At 45.0% G+C, this 17,017-nt stretch overlaps 2 protein-coding genes across 3 annotated transcripts; one reads left to right on the top strand and one right to left on the bottom strand.

Annotated features, from left to right (window-relative positions):
- The first annotated feature begins 4,164 nt into the window (after positions 1-4,164).
- Positions 4,165-6,528, top strand: LOC120711138 (glycolipid transfer protein 2-like). Of its 2 annotated transcripts, none has more exons than XM_039996557.1 (6): positions 4,165-4,629; positions 5,192-5,247; positions 5,400-5,530; positions 5,651-5,786; positions 5,970-6,113; positions 6,213-6,528. In XM_039996557.1, exons 1-6 carry the CDS (start codon positions 4,458-4,460, stop codon positions 6,246-6,248), a joined length of 675 nt encoding a protein of 224 aa, XP_039852491.1. In that variant the 5' UTR covers positions 4,165-4,457; the 3' UTR covers positions 6,249-6,528. The 2 variants fall into 2 exon arrangements, 1 of the variants encoding a protein (XP_039852491.1); XR_005690179.1 differs by having other exon boundaries at positions 4,167-4,629; positions 5,963-6,113; positions 6,213-6,501.
- Positions 6,529-7,674: 1,146 nt separating this feature from the next.
- LOC120711137 lies at positions 7,675-10,190 on the bottom strand. Its single transcript, XM_039996556.1, has 3 exons — positions 9,777-10,190; positions 8,869-8,937; positions 7,675-7,932 (listed from the first exon to the last, which is right to left on the bottom strand). Exons 1-3 carry the CDS (start codon positions 10,012-10,014, stop codon positions 7,886-7,888), a joined length of 354 nt encoding a protein of 117 aa, XP_039852490.1. The 5' UTR covers positions 10,015-10,190; the 3' UTR covers positions 7,675-7,885.
- Between the last annotated feature and the right edge of the window lie 6,827 nt (positions 10,191-17,017).

Raw genomic sequence — 17,017 nt, 5'->3', positions numbered from 1 at the left:
GGTTACCATCCCCCCCTCTATGAGGAGCTAGCATACTCCTTAAGAAAAAATGAATTCACAAGTACAAACATCTTTTGATTCCGTCGCTCATTCAATCAATAGAAAAGGGTCTAAATCAGAGATTCTGAACTTCTCCCAGAAAAAACAAATCAGAGAATCCTGGGTCCATTAACCGTGTGCGTTTACCGGCCACTTGCAGACAAAGCAGCAAAGCTGACCGCTGACCATTTGGGATGGGAGGCAGGGGTGACCGTGACCTGGACTAGCGCGTCAAACGGCACCAAGTTGAGGGGCCTGGGCGCAAAACGCGGGGGTAACAAAAAGCCGGCAGGGGGCGCGTTCCGTGCGACAGCTTGGTGGGACGGCGTGTGCGCCCCGCCAGGTCCACGCCGCCCTGTGTGCCCGCCACGTGGGCCACACACCCGGCCGGGCTTGGACTAGGAGTCGTCCTCGTGGGCCCATCCAGCCAGCCAGCCCACACACCCGGCACGTGGGCGGGCCCGGCCCGCGCGGCGCTGCGGCGCTAGTGCTAGCCTGGACGCACACCGGCCGTGCTTTCGGCGTGCACGGGCGCGGGAGCGACGGGAGAGAGGCTGGCCGGCGGGGCCGGGTGCGCGCGGGCCCACGTGGCAGCGTGGGGTCTAGTGGGTGTCACCTAGGCTGGGTGCGAGAGCGGGGGAGTGACGTGGCAGGGATTAAATGGAATCGCTTGTTCATGTCCCATTTGTCACCAGCAACGGAGAAAGGATGGACAGCCGGCGGCAACCAACCAAACCACCCATCAAATGAATGAATGAATAGAACGGTGTCGAAGTCGAAGGTGACCCGAAGAGCCTACTAGGTACTCCTAGTGTTAAATTAGGATGTGAATGTGTGGCTCCAACCGGAATTAAAGTTTTCTCCCTCCACTCACCTAACTTTTGGACCCGAGTTTTTTTATCAATGAAAAACATTTTTACTCGTTAAATGCGTGCGATACCGTGCAATGAGATTAACCTAATAGCTTGGTACTACTTTTAAAATAGCCATGTTGCACCGAGGAAATATATATATATATATATATATATATATATATATATATATGTACTAGGTTAAATTAAAATTTTGCATTGGTAAATCTATTTCGATCCTTAATTAGTGTCTTGTGGGATAAGTAGGGAATGCCTCTCCGAATTAGCTACTGTGATCAGCGTAGCGGTGAATAGGGATGCAAGTGGGTACCAATTGGTGTTTTTGGGTTTTCCATTTTAGTTCATTTTCTCTTCCAAACTAATTACATAGTATGTCATTTTAATTCATTTTATCATGTTTCATGGAATGGAGATGAGTTATCACTGTGACACTCCTCCGGTATAGTAGCCAAGTTTTCAGCTTTGGTAACTGTCCGATGATACTCCCTCTCCTTAGACTGGCCTAATTAATCTTAATTATGTATATATATTGATCGTAGGAGAAGCTAATTAAAAAGAACGGGTGGGAGTTAAGCGTCATTGTTAGGTACTACTCAAAAGACAAGGAGTGTCAACGCCACTAATTAATAAGCTACGACCTAGCTTACTAGTGGAGCATGCATGCTGCAGCCTGCAGCTAGCAGAGACTAAACAGAATTCTGTTTGGCACCAATCCAACGACGTACGTAATAACACGTATATATATGACGATAAACAACAAGATGCCTTTTGATTCCAATATAATTACTTGAGCACAAGCAATGTTCTTTATGAAAGCAATGCTATTGTTATCCCGCTGTAGACTGACTGCCACAGCTGCCTTCCTGGAAACAACCGGCCCAACACCAACGCTGACTTTGCCAGTGGCCCATAATTACCATGCTTCCAGGGCCGCCTTGAGGCCCATAATTACCATGCTTCCTGGGCCGCCTTGAGGCCCATAATTAGCGGCCTAGCTCCGTCAACAAGACATAATTCTCTAATCTCAAAAAAATAAGAAATAATTTGTCAAAGGGCAAGAGCCTCGCTGGCCCAAATTAAAATTTGCACAATTTGTATGAAGGGGTTGATTTGCACCTGATATATTCCCATTTATCAGATGGTTTATCCACTTCTCACCGCTGCATATAAATTTTCCATTTGGCACAACATAACTTCCTTTTTTTCAACTTTTGGTTGGACAATGACACAATGCAAGAAAGGGTTCATTAAGGGAGAGAAAAAAAAAGCAGGTTCTCTAGAAGACTACAAGGAAATTAGTGGAGAATCTAGCAACGCTTGACCAACGGCTTCTCAATAAAATCAGCTGCAAATTTATTGTGTCAACGTCACATCTAACCCTTCCCTCTGGCACCGGACTCTCTCTGCTTGCTTCTTCAGATTAGAGCTGAAAGTTGGGCCGTACCGGGCCGGCACGGCACGGACCCATCGTGCTTCGGGCTGAACCGTGCCGGGCCGATAAGGCACGGAATTTTACCGGGCCGTGCCGTGCTGAGCCTAAGACCTGAAACCACGACCCAGCACGGCCCAAAAGCACGTCGGGCCACCTTCGGGCCGTGCCAGCCCAAGCACGGCCCACAGATCATGAATACCACCATTTGAAAGGTTTTTTTTCCACAATGGCAAAAATTACAAGAAATTAACACTAGTGATCCTCCACATCTGCAGCTACCGGGCCGGCCCAGGCACGGCCCAGGACACCGTGCCGTGCCGGGCGGCACGATGGGCCGAAATCTCAGGCACGGCCCAGCCCGCCCTTCGTGCCGTGCCAGCACGGCCCAGTTGTTTTCGTGCTGGGCCGGGCTTCGTGCCCAGGTTTTCGGGTCGTGCTCGTGCCAGCCCATTAAGCACGGCCCAGATTTACAGCTCTAGTTCAGATGCTCAACAATATAATGTTGGCCTCAATGCAGTAGTCTCCTCTACCTCCACTGTTTTAAAATGCAGCTGGCAGGACACCGGTCCTAATACCATTGCTCCAAACCATTCTGCAGAACCTCCCAGCATGGAACACACCAGTGATTGGTCCGTGTACTAACATTGAAAACTGCAAATGGAAGAAAAACATCATCTTTAATATTTTCCCCCTCTGGTCTTATCACAACAGTGTCCCATAAATGGCATCTATCATCCAAGTCAACCTCTCTCAAGAAGCAACCATGCTCTTATAGGCCACATGTAAAACTGATGAAGTCATGTGATGTGTGAGGCACATTTTCTATTCTAGGGCTGTGAGAAACAATCGAGCACCATTCGCTCACAAAATAAAGTGCCGTGCAGGAGGGAGACATCCATATATGTCTGCAGTCTTACATGCTCTGATTACTGATATAAACACAAGATACTATCGCAAGTTTTTTCTTTGATTGTTTCAAGTCCTAGTGTTGGTTGACTTTGCTTGTGAGGGAAATGTGTGGTCAAATTGCGTTGTCACGGATTGATTCTGTGGGCTCACCCAGTTTACGGACATTAGCACGCAGCTTGATAATAAGCCGTTAACATTTGTCGCTTTGACTGAGAGGATCAAGAATACCTGGATGCATATGGAAGAGCAAGTGTTGGATAATAACACTGAGATTAACAAGGATGCATGTAACTATCCTGCCAGTGTTAGTTTCAGTTGCCTAGTCCATTAATTCATCCTAGTGCCAAATCAACCATCACGGTTAGATGCATAAATAAAGGTCACAGTCCATGACGTCCATTGACGCATCATGATCAGTGGCGGCTAATCTAATCAAGGAATCCGTTTCTGTGAGTGTGCACTCATGGATCTGGCAGCCATCTCAAGACTCCACAAGATTAACCAAGACTCTTTCTTGTTCATCAGCGACCAAGCATACAGCGTTATCCGAATGAGCGGTATTAAATTGTACGCATGAAGAGAGACCGAGTGGTTCATTCGCTATCTCGATCAAAACCTCTGTTGCTCCATTTTTTGTTAGTGATAATCACTCAAACGAGGCTTATCATGGGACTTTTTTACGCCCACTGTCATTCTAAACAAACACAGCTTAATTGTCATGGAGAGAAGTCCAAGAATTAATGTACCACTTTCCCTCAAAGAATCTGTATTTTCACAGGCTGGAGTTTGGGTGTACGTTGGCAAACGTTTTCACAAACGAATGAACCATCATCAGACATATAAAAAGAAAGAGATTCCTATAGTAAGTACACGGCAATGCGTCAAGTGTTAATAAACAAGTCCATCCCGGCCACCTGCATCGAGCAATTAAATTCATCTCCAAGCCGAGAAAGGACAGGAGCCACCACCCATTTTTTAACTCTCAATCATTCGCTGTTCTGACTTCACATAGAGGGATGCGACGAACAACACCAAGGCGCCACTGTTTTTCTTTTCAAGAAAAGGACAGAAACTAGACGTTGACCCCATCATTTGCCCCAAGAAAATGTCATCGAATGAGCTTGCATCTGTCATCTGTGTGGGTATAAGTAGTGGATTAGTTGAGCCATGGAGGTTCAGGTAAGATAGGATAGCAGTAGGGGTACATGGAGAGAAAAAGAAAGGAGATGGAGAAGGCCAAGTCTGGGCTGAGGCTGACCATGGAGGAGCTCTGTTTATGCAGTCCAGGAGATGAGGAGGAAGAGCAGGTGCAGGAGCAGCCAAGGTCTTCCACCATGGACCTCCTCTCTGTCTCCAAGCAGCTCATCCATGTCCTTGGTTGGTAACCAACATATGCTCTCTTCTTTTTTTTTGGAGGGGAGACATATGCTACTAACTATATGCAATTTATTTACTGAAAGATTTTCACTCCCAGTTGGGATTCGATTGGTTGCAGCTGGTTTATTTCAGTAAGTCTGATGTTCTTATTGGCAATAATCACTATTTTATTTTGTTCATACAAATGGTCTTGGGTGGGGCTATTCAATAGAGTGAGGTAGGTTCCCTTCTCCAGGAATTGCTGTGATTATATAGGTGCTGTGAGCATGCTTCATTGTGTCACCATGTTCTTGTATGGGAGTTGAAAATTTTGCATAAACCATTTATGCCGTGTTTGATTCTTAGAAGGAATGGATTCCTCAACTAAATAAGTGGCTCCAGATCTCTGATCTTTCTCTGTCATGATGCCGTCAAATTGAATATTGAATTACCCATGTAAAACGGGGAAAGGAGAAAATTTTGAAATCAGTTTTACAGACATATTTCTTTCATGTGCTATTCTCTACTTTATAAATCTGAAAAATCAGGTTAATCTGACAAACGCTACCTTCTCTGGGTGAAGATGAGATTGGACCAACGTTACTAGTCCTGAGGCAAGACATTCAGCAAAATGTTCAGGTAACTGATTTCTGCATGCCAGATGCCCTTCGGCTCTGAACATGCCACTCCATTCACAAACTTACTCCCAAGCTGCTCTACAGCTGTCATTGATTCATTTCATTTGTTCAAATCAATGACCAATAATGCTTCTCTGTTCTCCCCTCCTACAGAAATTACAAGATTTGCATGAAAGAGACTCTTCCAAATATGCCAGCTTGACGGCAATAGTTACAGAGGAAGTGGAGCAAGGGACAGCAAAGAAGACGAAAAGCTGCACCAGAGCAATCATCTGGCTGTCTAGGTACACTGAGTTTTTTTTTGATGCAACGGTACACTGAGTTTTTGGCTGGCATTCATATGTAGCATGTCCATTCTGGTGCTAACCTTCTTCCTAAAATGTCACGGTAAACTGTCAACTCAGGTCGATAAGCTTCTCAAAATATTTACTGGAGAGGCTGCTGGCAGCCCCAGAATCGAGCCTGGAAGAGATTGTGGAAGAAGCCTATGCAAAAACTCTGAAGCCATGGCATGGTTGGATCTCATCAGCTGCTTACAAGGTATCACCGTACCTGAACATTTATTGCGCATTCCAGGCGGTTATAATCAAATTTCTGAAAACTGTTTGTTCACAGATAACTTCTTTGTTGTTTACATTTGCAGACATGTTGCAGAACTAACTCTGCGATTTCTTAATGGTTTGATTTTGCCCACTGACCTAATCTTTTGAGCATAGTTGTCAGGTAGCAATGAAACTGATCCCAGAAAGAGAAGTTATCATAGCGCTGCTGATGGGTAACTGTCAAGACTTTGAGGATCTTGCAGAAGATGCGAAGATGTTGACCCATGCTGTCCAGCTGCTGTTAGAGGAGATCGATGCAATTTTGGTCGGCGTCTCGAGCTTGACATCTGTTTATTAGTAAGATTAGAGTTGCAATGAATGATCAGAATTTCTTGCTCATACATACAGTCTCTGTGATTTGCAGGCTAAGCACAACATGGACAAGCTGAAATCCTCTTAGGACACAAGGGTTCTGCTGGTGTACATAGCTGCATAACCGTACCTAACCTTCCGTACGCCGTGCATGTAATAGTGAAAGGCCTTATATTGTGTGGTGTTCTCTTGTAGATTGCAAGTGATAATTTGAATGTGCAAAGTGCGTTGAGTGTATTCCTGCATTTCTAGTTTTAGTAGATATACATGACCATATGTTAGAAATATGCGCATTATTCTATTACCAGATTTTAGTTTGAGACATATTTCATAATAAACAACTAAATACAAGATGCGAGCTAGTTCTAGCAGCGGGTAGAAGAGTTGCTGCAGTGATGATTCGACGCTATGCAGATTGAAGATGAGGCAGCGCAGAAGGAAGACGAACGCTTCGAGCCGTCGCGCAATTGCGCTGCCCAGAAATCTTGCCGCCTCTTGTGCAGGTTTCACGACGGCAAGGGCTCGGAGATACTGCTTACCTCCTCAGTGCACGCCAAGGGAGTTGGCGAGATCCAACAGTTCGACGACACATCACAGCGTGAGAGGTGGAGAAATAGTAGAAGATTGAGAGAGAATCGCTTGAATGCTTTCTATCCACTTATATAGGTGATTAGTGCTTAATCAATTGCAGCCACCCGACCCCTAAGTCACAAGTCACGCTAATACACACGTGAAAAGGATGCAGATATGTGCGCGTGTGTGTCTAGCAAAGTCTCACGCACTTCATCTCCTGACTGCTGTATTCAACGCATGAAAAGTGCTCTAGTATTTAAGTTGGAGTCCACATGCTTGTACTAGCAATATAGGATTAAACCAACCAGCCACATGTTGCTATGAAATTACCATACATGCATAAGCAGGTCTTTCGAGATTTCTATGAAATTACTATTTGGACTAATTTGGCCAAATTTTTTTATCATAAAGTTGAAACGGAAAATACAAAAGAACCCCTAAAACAATAAAAGAAAACGAATGGCATCTACCTGAAGTGAGCCCTCTCGATTCATGCTTGCCAGCACCAACAACCGCCAATACCTTTTATGATCCTGTTTTGGTACCTTTGCTCTTTCTGGATGAAAGATACAAAGCTGAACTATTGAAGAAAAGCATGGGTTTGCACCTAACCCATGGATGACGACCATCACCTCCTTCACCCACTTGCACATTTACCAAACGGCAATATGCTATATAAAACCCCAAGTTTTGGCTTTGGTTTGCTTAAATTTAGCGTTTAATTTGTCTTGCTCGCTGGTCGGCACAAAGCTGCAAGATATTTTTAGTTATTAACTGGAATTTAAAAAAAAATAGCACGTCTTTGTTCCTACTACTCTTATCCATCTTAAAGCGACGGCAAAAGATAGTGCAACTTGACTACTTGAGTTGAGACATCATCACTACACGATCCATCCTCCATTGCTAATTTGTCACACCCGGTTTTGAAAGAAGACCAGATGTACCTCATATGTGTGCCAGGATCATATTTCACACATATGGAAGACGTCATAAGTGAATATATCAGAGACAATGTTTAACAACGTAAATAAAAGAGGAAAAAGTACTTTATTACACACTCCGATAATAGGCACAAAGGTCTTAACGTTTCACCGACAACATATACGAGATCTTCAACAAAGCTTCCCACAGAAACTCGACTGGTGAACGCTCCTAGAACTCCTCCAAGTCGCTGTAGAATTCCACCTCATTGTTCTCTTCTGAACAGCAATTAGACAAGGGTGAGTACTCTTATGGTTGGTACTCAGCAAGTGGAAGAAAAATGCAAGGCCATCAAGGAAAGGCTAAGATTTATTGCAGTTCGCATTTTAGTTGATCAAATTTTATTAGCAAGCGCATATTATCTAGGTATAAGTTTATACCAACCCACTTAAACATAAGCAAAAGGATCCAACAATTCAAAACCAAGAACCACAAGTTAATTATTCTTCAAGTTCAATTATCATGTGAGGGTCCAAGCCGCTCATGACCGTGAGCACGGCTGATATATCAGTTTTACACTCTGCAGAGGTTGTACACTTTCCTCACAATTCGTGTCCCCCTGAGTCGCCTGGGTTTGCAAGGCCCTTAAACACTTCCATTGGTGAGTGGCGATGGGTCCACTGCCTTTACAAAGACATGCAGAAAACTAGATAGCCCGCTAGAGTTTCAGTAGCGGTGTGGACCATAACCCTCCCTAATGGTCAGTACCTTAGCAAAGGCTACTACCCCAAGAGGATCGTGCTATACCCCATCACCGACCTCCTTTTTGCCCTTCCGGTAAGGCTACCAGTTAACTACACGCCTAATTAATCGGCTAAGATCAGAGCCATATGACATTGTGGTTGTACGATTTTCTTGGGTAGTTCTCCATGTTCCATTTAAACAAAGTGATCTTGTCCAAAAACCATAATATAACCGTAAATAAAGCCATGTTTAACATTTTTCAAAGATTGCAACATAACCAACCTATGGTAAAGCAACTAAGCATTTCTACCCAACAAGATATAAAACCCGGTGTTCCAAGGCTTAGATAAAAAGACTAGGTAGAGTCCTTAATAGGATTCCCATCAATTTCATGCATAGAACAATAAAGTGTTTCATCATGCGATTATTGGGATCAAAATAGAACATGTAGAGGGAGAAGATCAACTTGCCTTCCTTGCCAAACTGCTGATTCTCTTCCTCGTATGTTTGTTCTTGAGTTCCCTCGAACGACGCGTTGTCTACACGTTCACACAAACAAAAACAAGCAACAAATAAGAAACAACACAACAAACAGTAAAAGCAGATAAAGATATGATGATAAGATATTGTACGCATTGCAAGGATCGCGTGAGCGCAAGAATCGCTGAAAACGGAGTTAGAACGAGAAAAATATGGCTAAAACAAGGTTCAGGTGCTTATTTGTAAAGAAACAGAACTTCCAGGGGTTAAACAGAAAGAAACCAGGGTCTAAAACATAAATAAACTTTGAATATAAGGTTTACATTGAAAATAGAGAGGGTATGGATGGCGGGGTGTATTTTGGAAAAGCTCAGGGGCTAAAACAGAAAGAAAATAATGTTTTTGTAATTATTTTTGAACTGGGCAGGATGGCGTCTTGATTTGTGAAACCTGCAGGGGTCTTTGTACAAAATTGCAGCGGGCGGCTTTGGTTTGACTCGGGTCAGATGGATAAGATCCGTCGGATCGAGATCCGACGGCTCTGATCATCGGCGCCGGCTCGATGGCTTGGCTCGGGCGGCTCAGCGGTCGACTCGGCTCGACTCAGCTCGGGCGGGACGGCTCGGCGGCGCTGCCGGCGGCGCAGAGCGCCGGCGGCAGTGGCGCGGCGGCGGGCTCACCGGAGTTCGCCGGAATGGCGCTCCGGTGGCCGACTTCATGCACGGAGAATCCGTGAAGGAAGAGAGGGCGATGGCGTGTGCGATGGAAGGGTCCCAGGGGTCGTGGCGGCACTGGGTGGAGCCGCCGCCGGCGAGGGGCTTCCGCGGCACTCCGGCGAGCTATTGCCGAAGCTAGAGGGCAAAGGGGAGAGGGAAAATGACGACCGGGGATTCCTCACCACGGCGCGAAGCTCCGGCGGTGGTCCAAGGAGATGAGGGCGTGACGAAGAGGGAGATCGACGGCGGCGGCCCGAGCACGGTTTGCGGCGGCGCTGCTGTGCTAGGTGGGGCGGAGCAGGGGAGAGCTAGGGCGAGGAAAGGAGATGCGGCGAGGCTGGAGTGCTCGTTTTGTAGGCCGAGAAAAGGGAGCGGAACGGCCAGCAGCGGAGGGGGCGGAGCTCGGTGGTGGCCGGCCATTAAGGCCACTATGGTGGCGTCCGTTTGCGGCGGGGAGGCGAGGAGATGGAGCTAGTGCTCCACCGAGCCTTGATGGCGCATGAAGGAGGAGAGGGGAGGGAGGCGAGCGGGCGCAGGGAGCAGAGCGGACGGTGGCGCTGCGGCACGGGAAGAGGAGAGGTGTTGGAGGTAGGGGATGACCCTGACCTGCGGGGCCTGCCTGGCGGTGAGGACGAGAGGGGGGGAGGGTGTGACGGGCCGGGTGGCTGTGCTGGGCCAGGAAAGAGATGGGCCGAGTGCAGGAAAAAGAAGAGGAGAGAAAGAAGGGAAATGTGGGCTGGGCCAGAAAAAGGAGAGGAAGTGCAGGAAGGAAAGTTTTCTCTCTTTTTTTTTAACCCAAACATCATTTGAATAAAAATCATTTGAAATTCAAACACAAATTAAATTTGGGTGTTACATAATTTTCCTCCGAAAATGCTTTGGCAAAATTCAAAAATTAATTAGGCAAATTCTAGGGGCTAGTTTTAAGGTTCGGGACAGACGACCAGAGAGGAGAGGAATGAGAGCCTTTAAATATTCTTCTCGAGAGAACAAGCTAATGAAAAACTCCTAAGCAAGCATGAAAGATTTAATTGAGATTAGCAAGAAAAATTATATGATTACGCATGAAAATTACCAGATCTTCATTAGTAGCACCAAAAGCTAAAAGGAGTGCATAAATTAAATACCAAGTGCTGAAAATAAAATGCAAGCTCATGGGCAAGGGCCACAGATACTCCTCTGAAATGTGGAGGCCTCCTGGCCACGGGCTGCTGCTGGTGCGAGCTGGGCCAGCTGCCCACGCCCACCGTGCCCCCCGTGCGGAGGCCTGGCCGCCGTGCCGTTGCAGGCCTCCTGGCTTGCCTGGCCCGCCAAGCGCCTGCCTCGCATGTGCCCCCGCAGTATTTCGGGCTCATACCTCCAATGCTGACGCTTGTTCGGTCTCTACCAAGACACCTTCGAGTTTTTCACGCTCCCACCTGAAGAGCATCTAGTCCGATAGATGCTAATGGTAAGTTTCGGTGATTAATGACAACCGTATGTGACTAACGTGTGTTTTGAAAGAAAAATTAATGATTAGTCTAGTCTCATATGAAATGTGAAAGGAGACCCCTCAATTCGGAACAACCATGCGTGCCAAGGACTCAATTTTAAAGATTAAGGACCTTTCTAGTCTCAAGTGTCACAAGGAGATGAAAGACACGTGATTTAGCTAGGGTTTATAGTTTATAGTTCTTGACCGTACTATTAAGAGGGGTTCATGAGTTAGTAGCTTAACCAAAATTGAGTTGGCCTTAGAAATCTTGCACACTCGCTCAAAAACAGTCCAAGATGGTCAATAGAAGTTAACACAACACTTGGAAGAAGAAACAATCGAAGTTACATTCAAATCCAAGACAATTCAGTTGAAAAAGAAGAAAAACAGCAGCACCGGTTTAACCGATGCCTTAGCATCGGTGTATCCGACGCTTGGCGGAAGTTCCGACACCCTTGTCGGTCTATCTCTCTGAATGCAAGCAGAAATCAAATCAACAATCCCTATAGCACCGGTTGAACCGATGGTCCTAAGAAAAGCACCGGTGCATTAGATGTACTTTGTTCCAGAGAGCATGTTTTGGTGGACCTCAACTTGTCTTCAGCACCAGTTGAACCGATGCTTCAGAATCAACCACCGGTTCATTAGATGTACTATGTTCCAGAGAGCTTGTTTAAGTTGATCAGTGAACCTCTTCAGCACCGGTTGAACCGATGCCTCTATGGAGCATGCACCGGTGCAATGACGCAAGTCTGGATACTGTGTCAGAAACCCCAACGGCTACTAATTGGACACAGAGAGACCGGTTGAACCGACGCCTCAAATCTGTCACCCGTCGGTTCTTCTGATGGTCACGGTTAATCTGCAGTGGACTTCCAACGGTTATGTGACCCTCTCCACTCTATATAAGGGCACCCCCTGGCTCATTTGAAGTGCCTTTGACATCTTGAATACCTGAGGCCACCCTTGAGAAGAAGAGAAAGTGGTTTGAGCAAAAGAGTGAAGATCTAGTACATTGATTGTGCTTTAACCTTGAAGAATTCAACCTTTGCAAGTGTAGCAAGTGTGCTTGAGCTAGGGCTAACTGAGTGTAGGTCAAGTGAAGGCTTAGGAGCTTGTTACTCTTGGTGTTTGACGGCACCTAGCTGGTCTTGGTGATCGGGAGGTTCTTGGTGAGCTCTTGGAGTTTGTGGGAGCCCCAAGACAAGAAGATTGTACACGGTGTGAAGCTCGCCGTTCCGGAGATGGAGAAGGAGCATTCTTAGTGATCACTTGCTCCTTGGTGAAGCAAGGGAGCTATACCCTTGTGTGGGTGCTCCAACGTGGATTAGGGGGGAGCGTCAACTCCTCGATACCTCGGAAAAAAATCTGGTTGTCTCGTGTACCTTACTTTTATTTCAAGCAATTAAATCCATTTGTTGTTATTCTTGCTTTTGATTGTTTGTACATTGACTAGGACAACTTGCATGGTAGTGTGAACTCTTGCTTAGGTCTTGATCTTGCTAGTGTGCAACCTTCTAGACATTATGATCATGATAGTGTGTTTACCTACCTAAGGACCTTTTGCTAGTGTGCTCTAGTGACTAGTTTTCAAATTTGTAGATTGGGCAATACTAGTCTAGGTTAAGGACTAAGTAGAAATTGGAAAAGTCCCAATTCAACCCCCCTTTTTTGGGCCACGATTCTTTCAATTGGTATCAGAGCAAGGGCTCTCTTGTTAGGCTTAAAATCCTAGAGAATGGCCGGGGGAAGTGGTGGTCCACCCAAGCTCGATGGGAGAAACTATGCTTATTGGAAAGCTCGCATGGCGGGTTACCTTGAGGCTATTAATCCCATCGCTTGGGAGGTCACGGAAAAACCTATTGTCAGTCCTTGGAATGAAGATCAAGTCAAGTATGGTGCTAGAGCGAAGAATGCTTTGTTTGATGCTCTTAGTGAGGAGATTTTTGCTCGTGTTCACAGCAAAAAGACCTCTCATGAAATTTGGGAAGCATTTGAAGATATATGTTGGTTCTAAAAAGCTTCGTGAAGAAAAATATCAAGTGCTTAAGGAAAAACTTAATGAATTCAAAATGCTTCCAAATGAGTTGGTTGAACAAATGTATGCTCGATTGAATGTGCTTATTGAGGACATTAACGCTCTTAAAATTTCTCCTTTGTCTACTAGTGACATCATCCGGAAGATCCTTCATTGTCTACACAAGCTCAAGTACAACATCGCCAACTCATTGCTCTATGAGAAGGATCTTGAAACACTTGAAGTGAGTGATGTTGTTGGAAAGATTTGGTCTCATGAAATGTTCCTCTTGGGAGAAGTTGATCCACCGCAAGACAAGGGAGATCTTGCACTCAAAACTAAGAGTGATCATAAGTCCAAAAAAAGAACAAGTGCAAAGTTCCATCACCAAGCTCAAGCGAAGATGAAGCTAACGAAGATTCAAGTGATGAAGATGGTGAGGTTGAGCTAGCACTTCTCATGAGGAAGACCTCCAAGATGATGTCAAGGTTGAACAAGAGAGGGTACAACTATGACCCCAAGAAAAACAAGTTTCGTACCCGGAAAAGCAAGGACAATGTTAAGAAAATTTGTTACAATTGCGGCAAATATGGCCACCTCTCATATGATTGTCCGGAGCCTTCAAAGCTCAACAAGAAATAAGAAGATGATGACAATCAACACAAGACATCCAAGAAAAGTCATGAGAAGAAGGACCACAAGAAGAAAGGGTCTTTCACAAGAAAAGAGAAGGACAAGGCTTTCCTTGGAGAATGGATCACGGACGATGAATCCTCAAATGATGACTCAAGTGATGAAGAATCCAAGAAAAAGATTGTGGAGATTGCCATGCATGATGATGAAGATGATGGTGATGAGGCACCTCTACCTCCACCACCCATGTGCTTCATGGCAAGAGGTAACTCTAAGGTGAGTGATGATGACGGCTCCTTTAGTGATGAAAGTGAACATTGCTTATCTCCTAGTGAAGTGCAAAACATCCTAGATGAGTACCAACAAGTGATCAAGAAGTACAAATCAAAATGTAAAGTTCTTGAAATTAAATATGCCAAGCTTAAAACCTCAAATGATGAGTTGATTGTTAGGCACAATGAGATAGTAGAAACTCATGATACAAGCATTGTTCCTAGCAAGCAACTTAGAGAGGAGCATGACAAGCTACTTGTTGAGCATGATGAATTGAATGTTAAATATGAGGAAGTAGTTGTGCATAACAAGTCACTTACTTCATGCAACAAGAAGCTTAAGTTTGATTATGCTAACTTAAGTATGATGTATCAAGAACTTGACCTTGCCTTTGATGCCTTGGATGAAGAACTAAAAGAAACTCAAAAGAAAGTTATCAAAGTCAATATAGCTACTTCTTGTGATGATCTTGTGGAGTTGCATCACCCTACTACTTGTCATCATACTTCTGCTTCTTGTTCAAAGACTAACCATGATATGGAGAAACAACTTGAGGAGGAACTTGAAAGCATGACCAAATGCATGTTCAATGTGACAAGGGGAGAATACTTGCATAAGGAGATTCTTTTCCACAATGCAAGACACTTTGAGACAAATGGAATTGGATCATTTCCCAAGCCTCCGGAAAATTGTCCCAAGTCGCCGAAGCTCAAGGCATGCTTCAACAAGGAAGTTGGCTCATATTGTCAACATTGTCAAATCACCGGGCATCACACAACGGAGTGTCCAATTCCTACTCGTCCACTTCCTACCTTGCCTCCTAATTACAAGTCTCAATTCAATGAACATCATTTCTTGTTAAGCAAACTTAAAAGTGGCAAGGTTGAGGCAAAGTTCATTGGCACTCACATGAAGGGAAAGCTACCACGCCAACTATGGGTTCCTAAAGCTTTAGTAACTCATGTCAAAGGACCCAAACTTGCTTGGGTTCCCAAACCTCAAAAGTGATTTATTTGTGTGTAGGTGAACTACAAAGCCGGTGGCAAGCATTGGGTGCTTGATAGCGGATGTACACAACACATGACCAGCTATGTAAAAATGTTCACCTCACTAGATGAAGATGTGAGCGATTATGAACATGTCACCTTTGGTGATAACTCAAAAGGAAAAGTGGTAGGTTTGGGTAAGGTAGACATTACCAAGGATATTTCAATCTCTAATGTGTTGCTTGTTGAGTCGGTTAGTTTCAATTTGTTATCTATCGCTCAACTTTGTGATTTAGGACTAATATGCATCTTTAGTGATAGTGTAGCGTCCCCTCATAAGAGAAGACTTAAATGTGTTACAAACATCAGTCCCAGGAGGCTGATGACACATTTATTATATTAGATGGTTCATTACCGTACAATTCTACGCGGCAGTGAGCAGAGAAGCGCCACTATTGCGAGGATTACAATCCACACACACGCAACGATATTAAATATAAAAATAAAGTCATCAGAGTCTTGCGCCATGCGGAATCTCCTGCGGGTGACCCTAATCCACAGGCAAGGCTGGGTGCAGGACGGTACCCCTACTCAACGTCGTCGGGTACAAAGTCTGGATCTTCTTCTGTAAAAATAAATAATAGGGTGAGTACAAACGTACTCAGCAAGTCCAACCACACCCACGGAGGGGGTATAAGCAGAATAATATGCACAGGGTAATTCAAGGATAAGGTTAAGGTTTACTTTTGCGGAAAACAATATTTTATGTAAGGGTTCATTTGAAAACAAGCATTTCTAAAACTAGTTTTCTTGTTCCGAGTAACACGAGGGGTTGATCCATACAAGATCTAAGTTTTAAGCTGCTACCGGACTCCTCATCCGCCGTAGCACACGGTACTACTGCCGGACACGTTTCCAAAACAACTCACGCCAACCCATCCATTCCCAGATGAAACACTAGTTGTGAAACCACACCGTAACTCGCCCAGTACCGTGGGCACGGACTATTCGAATAGGTTTCAACTCTGCAGAGGTGTGCAACTTTACCCACAAGTGGGGTACCACAACACGATCACCTGAGTGTCGGTGCAGATCCCAACAAAGCCTTTACCCACCTTAGCTAGACCTGACTAGCCACCACGGGATCCACCAAGGGGCCAATGACCTATCTTTGAGGTTTAACCTGGGCCTAAGTCACACAGAACATATCCCTTCTCCTTGGTCGCCCGTTGCTCTCAGCTCTCCTGATGGCTATCAGACTAACTAGTGGAGTTTATGCTAAGCCGTTGCACATACAACGGTCGAGTGGTTTGCACGAGAGTGGAGTTAGGTGAGATGTAACACCAACTCGGTCCTTAGTGGCGACAAGATGGATATCTCCCTTCTTTGCTCTGCCACACAGGCACAAGCACACCGAACGGCAAATCACACAGAAATGCCATCCATCCCGTCTAGACTCATCTTTCGAAAAAAATTCCACTTTTATCCCTTCCCACACACACACATATTTTCTTTATAAAACAAGTTGAAATGTGTATAAGGTCCTAAGCGTTCTAGCAGCGATTAACATCCAAACAAAATCAGACATTAATCTAGGTGGTCAAGGAATGGTTATAACAAATTAAGGGGTGGCTATCCAATTGTGTTTTCAGCAGGAAAAACATATGCAAATTTTATAAAACAGGACAATAGGTTGTGTTTATAAACACTAGGACAAAAGCATGCATCAAAGGATGGGATTGAACTTGCCATCTTCGAAGCCTTCGGGGAGGTCCTGGTCGAAGTACTGTCCTTCGGGCTCGGGGTCGCGGAACTGGTCCATGTTCGCGGGCTCGCAGTACTGCTCGTCAACAGGCTCTCCTTCGTTCACACCGTGGTCTACGACACATACAAACAAACACACAATCAAGAAAAAGAAATAAAAGTTTTATCGTTGAGCTCGAATCGGAAATAATTAAGATATGGAGTTCGGGATAATATTGTTGAGCGATTTCCTAAAGGCATGGCCAAAACTATGACACGAGAGGCGTGGTAAAGCTT

This window comes from Panicum virgatum, chromosome 6K (assembly GCF_016808335.1).
Source record: "Panicum virgatum strain AP13 chromosome 6K, P.virgatum_v5, whole genome shotgun sequence".
Taxonomy (NCBI): Eukaryota; Viridiplantae; Streptophyta; class Magnoliopsida; order Poales; family Poaceae; genus Panicum; species Panicum virgatum.
This window is presented reverse-complemented; position numbering and strand designations above follow the sequence as displayed.